The 18,016-nt window shown below is 26.9% G+C and overlaps 1 protein-coding gene across 1 annotated transcript; it reads right to left on the reverse strand.

The window, feature by feature from the left end:
- Positions 1 to 12,165: 12,165 nt before the first annotated feature.
- On the reverse strand, positions 12,166 to 16,746 carry LOC145838982 (uncharacterized). Its single transcript, XM_082946598.1, has 6 exons — positions 16,617 to 16,746; positions 15,495 to 15,687; positions 14,708 to 14,893; positions 13,274 to 13,393; positions 12,719 to 12,905; positions 12,166 to 12,450 (listed from the first exon to the last, which is right to left on the reverse strand). Exons 1-6 carry the CDS (start codon positions 16,735 to 16,737, stop codon positions 12,166 to 12,168), a joined length of 1,092 nt encoding a protein of 363 aa, XP_082802724.1. The 5' UTR covers positions 16,738 to 16,746.
- Positions 16,747 to 18,016: the final 1,270 nt, after the last annotated feature.

The raw sequence follows: 18,016 nt of genomic DNA on the forward strand, positions 1-18,016 counted from the left end.
TTTTTAGACTGTATATTTTTAATTTATGCTTTTTAATATTAAAAATAAGTTAACAAGTGTTTTTAAAGTCAAAGTTGTATGTTTTATATCTTTGTTTTTAAATTATTTTAAGGTTTTTTTTCCGTTTGTTAAATTTTATTAGTGTAAAAACTTGTTTTAATAAACTAAATAGGATTGCTTACAAAATATACAAAAAGACTTCAACTTTAAAAACCAATCATAAAATTGTAAAATACTCGTGAAAAATTTTACTAATATTATCTTGGTTACATTTTTTGTACGACTAATTTTTATTTCAAAGGTAGTTTAAAGTTTTTTAAACAACTGACAAAAACAAGGTTTTTTTTATGACTGAAATAATAATTTTCTTATTAAACTACACCAAATAAAGTTTTATATCACTCATGTTTCGATAAAATAAAAATGTTTGTAATAAAAAAAACTATCTGTAGTAGAAATTATATCTTATTTTTATATGATTTTTAACAGCTCTCATTTTTAGTATTGTAATGTGGATTGTTTAAAAGAAGTTAAAACATTTTACATTATGGTAATAAGCTCAAAACAATGTTATTATTTTATTTTTTTATTAAAACTTTGAATATAAAGAAAGAATTATTCTATAATTTTTTTATTACATATATACGTTTTTAACTCTAAACAATTTCATTGCAACCTTATATAAACTTTGTTTGTGGTTCTTATACAGTTTGTTGCTGTATAATATGTCAATCCAAATTAAAAAAAAACATTTGTTGTTGATAAAATAATCTTAAGCTTCGACTTTAAGTTAATAGAACAATATAAGTAATTTACTGTTAAAAAAAGCTGCTACAATATGCTTCTAACACTACTTTTAAAATTTATTACTTTTTCAACAAAATGTTCTGTTTCGTTAAACTTTTTGTACACGTTTTGATGTATCCTAAGTCTTAGCCAGATTGCCAATATTTATTTTAGCTATAGATATCAGATAATTACTGATGTTTATTACCTTTAAAACTTTCTATTGTAGTTCTATTTATAATAACTCCAAAAATGTATGCAGTACTACAGACATTGTTGTACTACTAACAAACCTTGGTTAAGTTCTGTATGACTTATTATTGCTTAGGATAGAAAAATTATAAAAGAAAGCTAGATTTGTTAAATGTTTTGTATCAACTTTTATACACCTTTTCAAAAACTTATATTGTTGATTAGTGTTTTTTTTATATATACAACACAAATGTATAACTTTGAAAGGTATGCTAAAAAAGATAAAAAACCAAATCCGTTACAAATTACAGCAAATTGTTTACTTATAGCAAAAGTTACAAGTTTATTGTAACATTGGTAGCAACTACATAAACTTAAATTTAAACGATAACAAAATTTGTCTGAGAAACAAAAAGACAAAACTAAGAAAAAACAACTTTCAAACTAAACTTAACAAAGCTTCAAGTTCAACAACTAATGTGTAACTAAAATGAAGAAAATTAAATTTTAGTGAATACAATTTTGATACTAGTTAATAATTAACCATTTTGATGAGTAGTATAGTAGATGTTTGAACAAGCTATTTTTAGCATAGTTTACAACAAAAAAAAACTTAACTACTCTAATGAACTACAACAAAATTTACAACTAAACTAAAACTAACTAACATTTACGAATTGAAAGATTGTAAGAAAATTTGTGGAGTAACACTGCTCTAAAGGCGAAATGTTTACTCAAGCTTAAAGCCTTAAACAAATAGTAGATATTGAAGCTATAATTTTGCAATCATCTAAAAAACAATTTTTATTGTGTTTGTTATATCAAAAGTTTCGCCTTACGTATTATTTTTTAAAAAAGTTATTATTAAATATTTTTTTCAAATAAATGCTGACTAAAACAAATGTTAATAAAACTGTTTCAATAAAAAGAAACAAGACGTTTAAGCTTATAAAAAGTATTTTAATTTAAAACTACTACAATCTTTAATCAAAAATAAATATAAATTTGAGGAAAATCATATACTCGAGCTAAAAATATACTTGAAATAAAAAAATCCAAACTTTTTGTTTAATCTCGCTTCGAATTAAGCTTATTATATTGCTTAAACATAAATACTTAAAATTTTAGCATTTTGTTATAAACTGTTTTATAAAAATGTTAATAATATCAAATAACTTTAAATTTTTCAATGCCAAAAATATATTATATTACTAAGTCTTATATAAGTTTGATAACTGATTTTTCACTTAATATTTTTAATTGAAACGGTAGTTAATTTTTAGCTACAATATTTCTAATTTGTTTTAATATACCAATATAAAGAAAGCTATTTGTTAAACAGCGTAACTACTGTTTGAAACATAACTTAGTAAAGCAATGTACAAAGGTACTGTAAGATAAAGCTGTAAAAGCTGCTACTAAAATTATTACTTTAAAAATAAGAAACGATTTTTTTTTGAGCAATACGATTAGATAACAAAACAACTAATAATTTTTAGCTTAAAATTTTTTATTATAAAATGTAGCTAAATAATATAAACTAAACAATAAAAACAAAAAAAACTACACTTTCTAAAAAGTTATCATTTTATCAAGTGCATTGAGTAAAAATAAAGCTGTTAATAAACTTGTGTCTTATTCTTAACAAAAAAATTTGAAAAAATTGTTTAAATGTTTTCTAAAATGCTGGTTCCTGTATTTACATAAACTTGGTTTTTACATTTTATCAATAGAAAAATTACATGATAAGCTTCTACATGAGTCACTAGCTTTAAACTATTTGATCAATGTAAACTAAATAAAATAGTAGAAAAAATTGTTTGTATTGTTTTTCCTTGTTTTAAACCTTAACGTAACATTACTTTATAGGATTCACTTTAAAAACAAAAAATCAACCTCTAGCTAGATCTTTTTGATTAAAGTATTTAAAATGCTTTAATCTATCTAAACCTTTTACTTTTCAACATACAATGCATCTTACTCAAAGTTCAACAATAACCTTTAAAACTTCAAGGTAATATAAATTGTTAGAACGCTACAAAGTAAATACTACTACTATTCGTCATGCTTTTAGCGCTAAATGAGTTTACTGAAGCATATAAACCCCTTCTTTATCTAGAAACAATTCGAAATTATTGAAATAGATGTAAACAAAAGTTATTATTTTTACAAAGATTTTTATTTATACAAATTCAAGTAAATATGTTTTTGCAATGTATTAGCTATACATTTGTTTTAAACATTCATTTTCAAAACCGTTTGTAGAGTGGAAGTTTAGTTTTGAGTAGCTCTACCTTAATAAGCAAATATTCGCAGTAGAATGAAAGCTTTTTATGCAACAACGCACACTCTAAGCTTGCTTCTGAAAAAAGAATATTTTCTTTTAGCTGAATACAAAAGAAGGGATATGCAAAGTAAGTTACCTTGCAAAGCAAATACCATAAAGCTTTAATATAGCACTAGTCCCTATTAAAGCAAAATAAGTAAATACCTACAACTAAAACTAAAATATTACCCTGAAACTTTTATTGCTGAACAAGTTAACTAAAGACTACTATTTATCAAAATGTGCATCTTTGCACAGTAGTGTGCTTAGAAACTGATTTGCTGTGCAAAAAAAGTGATACGTAACAAAAATTATTTAATGTTTTGTTTTGGTTTGATTTTTAAAGTCTTTTTCAACTTTTATAACTTTTTATTCAAAAAGTTTTAATACTTCCTGTAACAAATGTTTAAAATAAGTTTAAACTTAATCTAAATTACTTACACCTTTTTTAGATAAAAACATGGTATCAAAAAGCAGAAACGTTAATTATTTTTTAAATTTAAGTTTGCTTACGTAAAGCATTGAGAAACTAGAATTAGAGATTGTTTAAACAATGCAAAACTTCTACAAAAAAAAAATTATGCTTTTTATTGTGCTTTACTTTAAAACTTTTTTAGTTAATAAAATTAGCGATGACAGTTTTAATAATCGTACGACAGTACAAACATAAGCCTATGATTTCATTTTTTGAACATTAAATCTATTTAACGTTTTTGAATTTTTCTTAAGGATTATAAAATTGTTTTGCAAAGTCAAAGGACAAACATATTTTGATTTTAGGTATACTGCTAATAACAGTTTAGATTTTTTATGTCCACTTAAACACATTATGGTGAAACTTTAACATAAACATGAACATGTTTTAGTAGGGTAGCTGTCAAATTTGCACGAAGGCACGAAATTGCACGAAGATAAAATTGCACGAAAAAACTTTTGCACAAGCAGACAATTTTGCATGGAGACATTTTTGCACGGGTTGAATTTTATAATTTCTTTATCTTATAATATTTTTATTTACTTAATTTTTTTTTACTGTCACTGTTACCCCTAACCCTTACCCTCGGTCGGTAACTTATTTTTTTATTAATAATTATTGTTTCAATTATCTTTTTTTACTATCACTCTTACCCCTTACCCTCGATCGGTAGCTTTTTTTTTATCATTTTTAATTTTTTTTTATCAATATTATTTTTTTTTACTAACACTATTACCCATAACCCTCGATCGGTAGCTTTTTTTTCTTTATAGTTTTTTTTCTGTTTTTTTTATACTCTCGTGCAAATTTGTCTTCGTGCAATTTTGTCGCCTCGTGCAATTTTTTCCCCTCATGCAAATTTGTCTTCGTGCAAAGTATCTTCGTGCAATTTAGTAACCTCGTGCGATTTGTCTTCGTGCAATTTTAACCCGTTCCCGTGTTGGTGTGCATCTTTAAACTGTATAATAGTATAGAAAACATTAAACAATTAATATTCATTAAAGTAAAATTCTACAGCACTAACAAAAACTTAATTTTGATTTTCGCCTTTTTAGACTATGTATGTTTACATAGGATAAATAATTTTTAGTGAGTTTATATCTTTACAAACCGTGTTTTTTCGTGTTTTAACACGATAATCGCATATTCAAAAACCAGCTAACTTCTGTAATAACCGTGTCTAAACACGTGAAACAGTAAAAAAGTTTTTGTTTTTATCTATACTGGTTCCAGCTCATATAAAATAGTTCTTCTTTTTAAATGTCCTTAAACTTTATTTCTGTTTTTTTAGTTAAAAAATTCTGAAACTAACTAAACAATATAATCCAAGTTTAAATATGATAAACGCTTCGAAAGTTTTTTTTTTCGCAATTTAATATAAGTGTTATGTAAATAGCAAAACCATTTTAAACAGAGCTTCATTTAAAGAAGCTTATTTAACCTAATTGTAAAGCTATTTTAGTCAAGCGACTATAAATATTTTGTTTAAAAGCTATTTTTTAATAAATTTTCATAAAGAAAAAAACGTAGTAGTTTTGCGGCGAAAATACTGAGTTTTAAATTGTATTCCTAAAACTTATTTTATAATCTAACGAACTACTTAAAGGGCTTAAAAGTTTGTATTTGAGTATTGCAACTAGTTTATTATCCTTTCTGGGTAGTATTAAATAGTTATGATACCTATTTAGATTTCGAAAAAACTAAAATCCTTGTAAGCTGTTCTCTAAAGTCAGAAAGGGATGAAAATACCATTTTTTCAAGTGTTAAAGCTTTATAAAACTTTAAAATTTCAAACAACTTAGAATTTATAAAGTTATTTATATTTTTTTATGATGTTTCTAATAACAAATACAATGTACTCTTAGTTAAAGAAAGCTTTTGAAGATTAAATCACACATTTCTTACAACAGCTTTTAATTGAATTTTAGAAACTTGCAAATTTTTTAGGTTAAAAAAAAAAATTGTCCGCTAGCAGGCAATATTGTTAAAAATTTCATGTTAAACAAAATCAACTTGATAAGTATTTCTATAGCTCTACTTTCACTACCTTCAACACTTGGTTTTTAAATATTTTTTAGTATGTGATCTACAATTTAATACACTAACTTTGTATATTTAATTAAAAATTTAAGAATGCTTCACGATTTTGCGTGAAATCTTTTCGCATAAGTAATCTTCTGTGTTTTGGTGTCATACCAGTATAAGCAGAAAGTAAACCATTTGAAGATGGTAAATTTACGGTTACAACCAGTATGTTGTGATTGTTTGCGCGCTAGTAGCTCTTAACACTTTGTTACGAGATAGCTCTTTTTTGACCAGAACTCTGTTTGAAGTTGTACTTCGTGGTGACTAAAGAATTTTTAGAAACTACTGTTCATTAAGTATAGACAAAATTTTGTTGAAATAGCCATTCAGTAAGCATTAGTTGCACTTAAAACTGACTAAGAAAAAAAAAATTATGAATAACTCATAATTTATAAGTAGTTTTGCGAAACCTTTTTTTAAGTTAAAAAACGTCAAGGGTTAGATTTTTTTCTCTTAGCGAACCACCCCAAAAACTAAATCATGTCGTATTCGACAAAAACCCACTTAAGTCTCTCTTCCTGTTTAAAACGTTACCAACTGAAAACCTCGCAAGCTTTTAGTTGTTAGCCTTTAAAGATACTTACCTTTTACACTAAACGAAAGTAAGTTTTTTTTTAAACAATCGTTTCATTTTTCTGCTAAAGTAAGTGTTAGCTAAATTTCTTTTAACTGTTTTAGACTGTTAAATAAAGTTGTCCGTAACGTTGTTTAAAAATAACAGTTTTTTGTTGTGTTTTTATTACTTACTTGTTCGTTTATGATCAAATCCAACAATACTTTATTTCTATGTTTATGTCTTTAATTTGTTAGATTTGCATAGACCGTGTATAGGGTTTTTTTTAAGTATTACGGTACCTTACAAATAAAACACTAGTTTTAAAACCAATATTATGAATTCTTGTTCGTTTTTTGTAATGGAAAAACAAGCTGTTGTTTCGTAGTTTATATAAAAAATAAAAGTTTTCACAGAAAATAATTATCAGAAAAATTTAAGACTGCTATTTCTGCTAAGATACTTTTTAACAAGTATGATTTTTTAACTGTAGTGTAGTTCTACAAGCGAAATTAAGCTATCAGTAATGTGTATATTTTGAAATTATTTTTGTACGTCAAATGTGACATAAATATTCTTCATTCATATTGTTTTGACAAAAAAAAATCAAATTTTAAGCTAAACTAATTATTTTCTTAAAACGCTAATATTTAAAAACAAGTAGAATATATTATTTTTAAAGAAATTTTGTGATTATGACGTCGAAAAGGACTTGTTATTGGTATAAAGTTACACTGTGAGCAGCTTAATTGCCAACTTAAGACTTAATGATCTTACAACTTAGTATAGATGGTTTGTTGAGACTAACTAAGTTATATTCGAAAAAAAAGACCTTAAAGTTACAAGGAGAGCATGATTGTTTTAATATAAATGAGGTATTAGTTTTTATAATCCTCTTAAACTGATTCAAATTTAAATTTATTAAAATCCATTTCTATTAGAACTAGCGAAGTTTGTGTAAAAAGTTTTTATTTTAATACTATCATACTGTACAGTCTTGTATTTGAATATCAGTCATCTTCAATAAAAGTATGCACTTTAAACTTGCAAAACCAATTGTTTGTAAATATGTAACGTCAAAAAAATAGTTTAAAATATAATCAAATAATGTGATTTATCAAAAAATTTCAAAAACTTTTAATTGTTCAACTAAATTTACAAAAACTGTTAAAAAATTTAATATAGTTACTTTTTAGTTTTCACAAGTTTAATATAATGAATTGATTTACTTATCTATAAAAACTCTTTTGACGAAAATACCTGAAAATTATAAACTTTAGCAGTAATTAAAAATAAACAATATTAAACTTTAGTATATGATCGTACAAAAAATAACTTAAAATTTAAAATTATCGACGTACTACATAATGACACTCAAATATCAAGCTGTTCAGAACCTGAACATACGAAATTGTTAACATAACTTTTCGTGAAATCACAAATTATATTTGAAGAATTGCGTTAAAACACAATCCTATATAATAAGATTCGTTTAGAATGTTTGCTACGAATTTTATTCTTAGATTAAATTTAAATGTATTTACCAAACTTTGTACAAAAATCAAAATGTAAATATCATTACAACAAAGCACCTACAATGTTAATTAAGGAAAGTTCTACAATGGGTATGCGCGACTTTCCAAAATCGGACAATTCAAGTTCTTTTAAAAAATATTTAGGAGGATATATCTCAAAAAATTATATATATTCGAAAAAATTCTGTTGTGACTTAATTAGTAACAAAATATTTTTTTACAAAAATTTAAGTATTTTTAAGAATGGCTAAATTAAGTTTTAGAAAATATTAATTTCTAGTAATTTAGAAAGTCCTGTTTAAATAAATATGTATTCCAGTATTTCTTACTATCATCATCTTTTTTAAATCTAAAAGAGATTTTTTTTAATTTACATTACCTTTCGAGTTGTTGCGCTTTAAATATTTTTGAATAACTTAAATTTTCATGTAACCTCTACAAACAGATATGAAACTTTGGTTTGATATCTTTCAATATATCCTACAAAGTTATTTTATATTTCCTATAGGTGGTGCAATTGCGTAATTTCGAAGCTTTTAATTTTATATGTGTTTGTATTAAAATAAACAGTTATCAATTGTTTTTTTTACTATTAATCTGTGTAGTTACTAATAAACTCTACGTTTTAACTAATCTTTAATTTTTCTCTTTATGAAACACTGTTGCTATCTTAGCTATTTTTAATTTAATATCAGGTACTTAATTCAAGTAAATTTGTGCTCAAGAAAATATCTTTTGTAATCAAAATTTTAGTCAAACGAGTAAAAATATGCTTGAAAACTTATTTTATTTTACTAGTTATACAACATAAACTATTTATCTTTACAAGAAAATGTGATATTATTTAGGTAGGAAGCTAAATAATATTAAACTTAAGTTTACTTTTACAATAAAAAATTAATCGATTTAAAGTTAAATGTATTAAAGGTTTTGTATTTCTATAACGAGAATATTTTGTGTTTATGCAAGCATTTTTTATAATATCATACTAAAAAAAAACCTTAACAAGTACTATTAACTTTTCAATGTTTTGTAGATATTGCTTAAAAACTCCTAAAAAGCATTTTAACTAAAACATTTACTTTAAATTTTATACAATAAATTCGTAGCTTTAAATATTATGTTCCGATAAGTATTTTAATAACTCTTTTGTTTTATGCGCTTCTTTTATAATCGATGTATCAAATTACGTTTGAAACACGAAACTGTTTTGATACTGTCGTTTTAAATTTGTTATCAAACTTTAATATATGATACCTGTCAAAATTTTGAATGATTAAAAGTATCAAAAAACGAAGTTATCCATACTGTACAAAAATTTATACTAAATTTGAAAACAAGTAATTCGTAGAATTTACTAAATTAAAAAGTTGAATTGACAAAATTAAAAATTTATCGTATGGTGAACGTCAGATGTGGAGAGTTGAAATTCAACTTCAATGAAATTTAATTTAAAGGTTAACTTATCAAAGTGCAAAGCGTACTTAGCATAACAACAATTGCTTTAAATTGAAATTAACGTTCGTTTTCAAAAAGCCACACGGTAAGGCATTGTGAAAACATAACCATTTTATAGTTGACACAACTTAATAAGTATTAAGTTTAGCATATACAGTGTACTTCATATTAACGGGTTACGCTTTTCAAATTTTATTTGTTTCTTTATATCTAAAAAGTTTTAACAACTTTTAATGTTAAACTTTCCGGAAGTTTTTGTAAATTTTGGTGTTTTCTGTAAAAAAACTTATTTCTTTACTTAAAAATATAAAAATATCGACATTATACTTAATAAAGTATTTCTTAAAATGAAATTAAAACTTTAATTGACTGTAAAATTAAATTTACAATCTTAAAAGTGCTAACTTTGCTTTAAAATGCCAAAGATATTTTCTAAGCGTACTTTTAACAGAGTATTTCTCATTAGATGTAGATTTTCAAATGTGTACAGCAAACTTTCTATCTAAAGTTTCAAAAACTACGTTTTGAGTTATTATTTAAGTAAATGTTACTATAACTTAAGTTATCATTTTATTAGTTAACGATTTTTAAAAACATAATTTACTTAAGAACTTTTACGCTGGCTAAAAGTTAATAGTAATATATTTCATAGATATTTATCAGTTTTTTAAATTAGATATTTACAATTATAACACTTCAAGCTTAACTGGTACTCTTTAGAAATTTTTACCTTTGAATCTTGTCAAAAAGAACGTTGTATCTACAAAATTTTTCTTAAGCATAAACATCAAGAAAAAAATAACAACAATAGTTCGAAAAAAAAAATTTAATTTTCACTAAAACTCAAACTCATGATTATCACAAAACCAAATTTGAACTAAAACGCAAAATAAACAACAGTTCCGCTCCAAAACACGTTTTCTCGAAGTGGGCGAATTTAGCTTTAGAGGGGTAAAATTAAGCGGCTAAATAACTAGTAAATGGGCGATAATAAAGTAAGCGAATACGAAAAATAATGGAAATATTGTTCCAAACAAACTTTTGGCGGGAAAGATCATCAAGTAGAACACCCAAAGCATACCAAACAACAGTTTCCCAAAAGAAAACAATCTATTGGCGGGAAAAGCTTAGTTCTTCTTGAACAGTTTTGTGAATCCCTCCCTAAAAGTCTGGTCCCTCACCTGGTAGATGAAAAAGTTCCACAGGTTGTTGTACACGTAGATGACATTGAAGATGAACTGCAACAACACCTCCTTCCCGCCGTAGAAGTTGACCAGGCGGCGGTTGAAGCCTGGAGGCTGGGGGTATCCCCCGTAAGTGATGAAGTAGAACTGGTAGGAGACGTAGGGCAGGTAGCTGATGGTGTACACTATGAGCATGAGGAGTAAGGTCTTGGCGGCTTTCGCCACCATCTACAAAAATTATTAAGTAAAAATAATAAAAAACGTTAAAATCGCGAAAGATAAGACTTGAAATAAAACGCTGATTTTTCAAAACATTTTGTTGGTCAAACACGGAACTTACTCATTTTTAAATCTAAAAACTCCTGCTAAAACAGTCAATGCGTCAGTGGCTTAATATATATCATAACCGTTTTCTACGCTTCAACGCTAAAGATAAACTAATGGCTAAAATTTAAATAAATTAAGCAATTAAAACAAAATAATTTAATATTTATTCCACAACTTTCTCAAAACCTTGTCCTGCTTGGCCCTTATGGCTACCTGTCGCTGCTGAGCCACCGTCCTCAGCTCGAACCCGCTCCTCTTCTGCTTGCTGCTCTTCATCTTGTTCCTCCTGATGAACACCACGGTGGTGATCGAGACCACCCAGCACAGGAACACCGGCAGGTAGAACAGCAGATCGAGTATGAGCTCCCTGCTTTTTCAATTTGGTGTTACACGTTGAGTGTTGTGTTAGAAAAACTAAACTTGTTCTTGACCATACTTTAATGAATTATATAAGTAATGTTTTGCGTTTTTTTACACAGGATAAGCTCCCTGAGTAACAAAATGCATTTTATGTTCTTGAAATAGAGTTTTTACAGTGATGTGTTGTGTGGCTCTCTTTTTATAAAAGACACGTTGCTGTACTGTCTGGTATATATAAAGTAGATCAAAATAGCATCTGGTATTTGTAAGATAAGTAACTAAAAAAGTTAGCATTTATTTATAAGTAGCAGTACTAGTCAGTCAAGCAGTCAATCTCTGCGTAACCTGTCCCCGTGGTAGTACACCACGTAGTTGGAGTGGACGAAGTAGACCAGGCCCCCGTCGAAGATCGGCCACAAGGTGACGCCGACGAGGAAGACCCACATGAACGAGCAGATGAGCACCGCCTTGGTGCGAGTGAAGTAGACCTTGTACCTGTTGGTTTGAGTTTGGTACATGGTTATTGAGTATGATCACTTTTAAATGTAACAACAGTGATTTTGGGTTTGTCTTTTTGAGCGTTAATTGCTATTTTTGTAAAGGCATTTTCGTATAAAAAAGTATTTTGAACAGCTGTTCGAATTTTAAAATAAATCTAGAACTAATTACTTGTCACTCTAAAAAAGTACTTGCTTTTAAATAACTTTTTTTAGTAGTGTTTTATTAAAATTTTTTAAGTAACATTTTTTTTTGAAAACCTTTCGGTATACAAAAAGTTTTCTTCATCAAGACTTGTATAAAAAAAACTGGTTCAAAATTACTTTAATCTCAGGTTCAACTTTATAAAAACTGCTAAAACAAAAATTGAAACGAAACGATTTCACTCACTTGAACGGTATGGCCACCGCACACAACCTATCAATACTGGCGATGAGGTAGGCGAATATGGAGGCCGCCCCGAACGTGAGGAACATGCAGCCGAACAGGTTCAGTACCCGCTGGTACGGAACCACCAAGTGCAGGTGGCCCAGGATCTTTCCCGCCGTTTCGTTGTAAAATGGCGGGAATTCTCCTTGGCGGGAATCGTAGAAGGAATCGACCGTTTTCGTCAGGTTGCGGTCTTCGGGGCGGAACTGGCGCGGCGTGAAGATAATCATTTGCATTAAGATCTGGGATTTTTCAATACAGTTTTGGTTTATTTTTAAAACTAACTTAAACTGAGTGTTTTTGATGAAAAAGAAAGCGGAGTCTTTACCGTATTTTATATTTATATCTAATTTGTGTATACTTTCAAAAAGTACAAAACTTATTACAAATGTATTTACGTTATTAGTAGGGCATTTAAAATTTTGTTCTCCAACAAGTTAAAATCTAAATGTTGGTTAAATTTAACTACAAAGAAATGCTAAACACGCATAGATTAAAAAAACTATTCACTGTAGCTTGTACGAAGTACATTGTGGAAAGGAAATCAGATAGGGCCAGATTGGTTCGAAAAACCCCGGCAATAGTTCGCAGAGGTTTGTGCTTGTTGAGCACAATTAATGACATAAGATTGAGAAAAAACATGCAGAATGCAGAAACCCCGAAAAACGTGTAAACGAAAGTGTACTTTTGCCGGCACCTGTTTGGATTAAAAATGAGTTAAATAATTTTGATTTTAATAAATTAAATATTTTAAATGTTGTTTTACTTTTACAAAAACTTAAAATTTTGTGTTTTTTTTAACTCTTGGTAGAAAGTTTTAAACTACAAAATAATGTTTAAAAACAAGTACGTTATAAATATTTTGATTGAAAGTAACAAACATTAAAAGTTGGTTTGTTTCAACAAAAATAAAACAATTTAGGTTTAACAAGATGTTAGCTAATCGTTTTCAAACAAAGAAATCGTGTTTAAAAATTACTTTTTAATTAAAAAAATTCTTTTTTAATTTCATAAGTTCTAAGTTCCTGAAATTACAAACAGTGAAACACTTAACAAGTTTCTAACTCGACTTCGTGTTGCTCATTGAAGCAGAACTGAGGAGAAAGCAAATGTTTGTATTCGTCGCTCACCCCACACCAAGACTTTTCGCACAGTGCAATGTCCAAGCACCTTACTTCGTGAAATCTACAATTAAAACGTATTTAATTGGAAAGCTAGTTTGCTGTTCAAGTAAGAAACAAAGATAGTTAATGGAGCTTGGTTGTTTTTGTAAAAGTCTGAAGTAGCCTTTTTACTATAGTTTAGAATTTAGATCAAACTATTTTAAAAAGTAGCTTTCAAAACTTCACTCAAGTCTTTCTGTCCACAAAATGTTATAGACGTTTTCAAGTTTGCATATATTAAAAATTTAAATACGCTTTAGTTGGCTGTGCTTAAAACGTGTTGAATTTATAAATGGTTTACATTTAATTGACATACTTTCTATAAATTCCGTATTTTGCATTTATATTAGTTTATTTATTTCCAATCACAAAAAGCAAAGTTGTTTTCAAGCTGATTAATCAAAAAAACACTTCGCACAAAATTAACTTTAACATTTTAGCAAAAAAACTGTATGACTTTTATTGTTTTTTGCAAATTTTTTCTATAATTTAGGCATCCTTTACATCTTTAAACAGCTAGTTTTTTTAAAGACGTTATCTATTTTAAACAAATGTTCTGCTAATGACGTGCTTGTAACAAAACAGTTTAAAATTTAAGATAAACTTAATCATAGAAGCGGGCAAGCTTACAAATACAGCGGAAACTTGAAAGCGTTTACGTGTGTTGAGCGTTTATTCATGTTGATTCCACTAAAGTTTTAGATAAAAATCACATTAAGATAGTAACAAACTTGTGCTTCATTCTTATTTCTAAACTTTAAAAATGAATATATAACAATAACTACTCAAAATATAAACTCAAGCGTTGGCTAATTAAGATACTAGTAAAGAAAGTTCACTAGAACATATAACAATAACAAATTTAAACAGTATTCTTTCTTTATTACACTAACACATGTTTCTGTGTCTTATGGGTTAACACACTTCAACGGAGCATAGTAAAAAAATAAATGCTGTAAAGAAATTAAAAACTAAAATAAATACTATTTATTATGCATTTTATAGTATTTTTATTTTACAGAGCTCCGTTGAAACCCGTTAACACACAAAAACATGTGTTAGTGTATTAAAGAAAATATACTTTTTAAATTGGTTATTATTTTATTTTCTAGTGAATTTGCTTTACAAGTATCTTTATTAGAAAACGCTTGAATTTATATTTTGAGTAGTTATAATATATATACAACTTTAAATTTTTCAATATAAACTTTAAAAATGCTTTAGATTTTACAGCAAGTCAACTCGAAGTCTAAGTTTTTGTATCTGTACCTAGTTGGAATAAACTTTTTTTTAGTGCTTATTATTTATTTTCTCATTTATCTAACTAAACCACAACCTGCCAAAGCTGTTGTTGTGCTTCGAAAGAACAAAATCGTACATGAGTATTTGAACGCAGTGGTTTTTAGTCTGTGTGAATGTGAGATTGTTGAGTGGAAGTTGAGTTAGTTCGTTCCATGTACTGTTGATATTACCCACACCGACCATCGTTACGTTGTTCAGGCATTTGCTAATCATCGAGTCTCTGTTTTGTTAGCTGATTATATCAAGTTCTTTCTAAGAGTATTGTATTTTAGTGTTTTTTCAATGTTTAACGTATGTGCACATGAGGTCAGTTAAGAAAAAAACTGTTTAAAATAACACTATTAATACTTAAAACCATTAGCACTTATAACATTTGTTAACAGTATTATTACTTGTGTAGAACACACCTAATAATAATCTTTTAACAAGAATATATAAATTTTTCGACTCTAACTATAAACTAATGCCAGTATAACAGCATAAGAAGTTCATAGAAAAACAGTAGTACAACGTTTTTTTGTAAATGCTCAAACAACATCTGTATCTATTGTAGTTTTCATACTTTTACTTTTATCCTTTAAAACACTTCATACTTGTTTAAAATGTTAAAAGTTTATCACAAACATCTAAAAGTATAAAATCTAGGACGTATTTATAGTATAATAAAATTATAAAACTTTGTAAATCTAGATTTTATTTTTCTTTTTGCTACATATATTACGCTGTTTTTGTAACATAAAAAAAATAGCGAAAAGAAGGTTTAAAACTTTTTAAACGTCAAATGCACTTATCAAATAATGCAGTAAAAAAACATAACTAACCTGTCGCAGTGTCTATCGTACAAGAGGTCGGTGAACTCGGTGTAGTTCGCGTATCTGTTACTGCATTCATCTTCCAGTTCGTTTGTGCAGTTCAACTTTGTGAGCAACTGCAAGTAGTTTGAAAGGTAGAGCTTCTCCGATATGAAGTCCACGTAAAACCTGCCTTGCACGTCTTTGCAAGTGTTCAGCGGCCCTGGTTGGAAACTTTTTTACAACGTTTTGGTAAACGGTTGTTCGAAGTACAGAACGTTAAATTATTTAAATAAAACTTGATTAGAAAACTTCCAAAGGTTAAGTTTTTGCTTTTGTTTCGAAAATGTTGTTTACAATCCGTAAATTAAATTGAAGATTAGATTTCAAATGTATTTCAAAACACTCAGCTTTCTTTTAACTTTCAAAACTGTACAGCACTTTTTTTCCAAAATTTTGAGTTATTTTATGTGTTGAGTATTTTTTATTTAAACTTTATCGAGTAAATTTATACTGATATTTCATAAAACTTTTTAACTTTATGCTAAAACTAAATAAAACAATAAATATAAATAACTGGTTTCGTTTACAATTTTAGTATAAAAAAAATTCATCAAATTGTAGGGAAACAAGTATTAAGTAAAATAAAATAAAAATCGCAGTCAAAATAACTTTACGAACATCGCATGTGAAGGCGCAGCGATAATTTCAAAATGAGTTAACAGACCGTGAAAAAAATTGCGAAATTGTGGGGTTTTTGCAGATGCGGCAACGGGTATTCCAAGTTCATGTGTTGTTCTAACGTTTTGTTTGTTTTTTGCTCTTTTAATTAATTACTTTTACTTAAATTATTTGGCTAACTTGATTACTTTTAAATATTTTATTATGGTCCCAAAAACTGGATTTGCATCATAAAAGAGTTTGCTTGGGATGTTGAACTTAAACACTCACTAAAAGTTTTGGCAGCTTTTCAAATCAAACATGCAATTTTTAGATTTGAATTTAAACTTGAACGAAAAAAGTAGAGACTTGTATTTTTACTTAACAAAGCACTGTAATACAAATAATTTTGATAAATTACTAGTAAAACTTTGATAAACTATTTTAGAGTTTAATACAAATAAATATTTGTTATAAAACAGTCTTACCTACCATAATTTTGTAGTGCTACCATTTCTTCTATAGTACTAATTTGAATAGATTCTACTTCTTGACTATGCATAAGTTTCAGTCTGCTTGATAACAACAAAATAATGTAGAAAGTTCCATGCATACTGTGTCTTAATTTTTTAAAGCTGTTTTTGAAAAAAAAAATTGTTAGATATTTTACATACATTGTAATTGGCTTTTTTTTACATTTGTATAAGTTGTGTTTTTTTTTTTCTACTAAATATCTATTTATTTCAACTTCTTATTTTTCACAAAGCTTTTCCATGCAAGCTTTCTAGGCTTATCAAGTGAAAATTAAAATAAAGCTGTAATCTAGTATATTTTTTAATGATACAAAATTAGTATCGAAAAGCTTTAGAAACTTAAAAATTAAAAAGCTTGAAAATAAGCTTTTTTTAAGTTTTAAAGATAATCAAACAGTAAAGTAATTATCATTATTTTCATTTTCTGTTTTTACTAACAATGTTAATAACTATGTAAGAAAATTTATAAGATAGAAAATCACCAGATCACTAAACAATACTTAAAGTATTAGCTATTTAAAGCAAAATGAATAATGATTTGTGTTTCCTTAAACATTTCTTTAAACTTTATTTTTATGTCATATATAGACTATTTTTTTCAAAATAATTAAAAAAAACAAGTGCATAATTTCATTGTGAAATTACAAAATTTAATTAAGTAAAAATAAAATATTTCGTTAATATATTTTTGCTAGGTATGGCATATAATATGGTTTCTGACATTTTTTTACTTAATTTTTTTTAAACTAAAAAAATACCTTGCCAGTTTTTATCAAAACTTTTAACTCATTCATTTCAACTCTTAAAAAAAAGTTTTCGTAGTCCTAAAAACAATACAAATTTTGAAATAAATAGCTTGCTAAACCAAGTAACAATATCTAAAAATATTATCTGAAATACATACCAACTAAAAACAACGCAAAAAGACTTTCAAATAGAAGTTTCTCAAAAATTTAAACCTCATTTGCTTAATAGAAAAAAATTAAAACTTTTTTCAGCTTTAATTGTAGAGCAACTTTTCAAACCCACTTCGAGCTAAATGAAGTGAGTGTAAATCATATCAGCTTAAAACCATTGCCAGGAGGCGTTATAAGAGAAAGTAAAGTTGTTCGATTAAAAAATGCTTAAAAGTTGTACTGTAAAACAAATGTTATATTTTGTGATAAACACAATTTTTTGAGTACTTATCATATTTAAACATTGTTTTAAATAAAGGTAAAAACTATTAAATTCATATAAATTTTTTTGGGTCAAAGTTGTTTGTTTTTAAGTTTTTGGAAGTCTTAATTTAAACGATTTTGAAAAGAATAAGTTTTTTTTCTAATAATGTGGTGTGCGACTCGATAATCGAAAGGTTCT

This window comes from Thalia democratica, chromosome 6 (assembly GCF_965202585.1).
Source record: "Thalia democratica chromosome 6, ktThaDemo2.hap1.1, whole genome shotgun sequence".
Lineage (NCBI taxonomy): Eukaryota > Metazoa > Chordata > Thaliacea > Salpida > Salpidae > Thalia > Thalia democratica.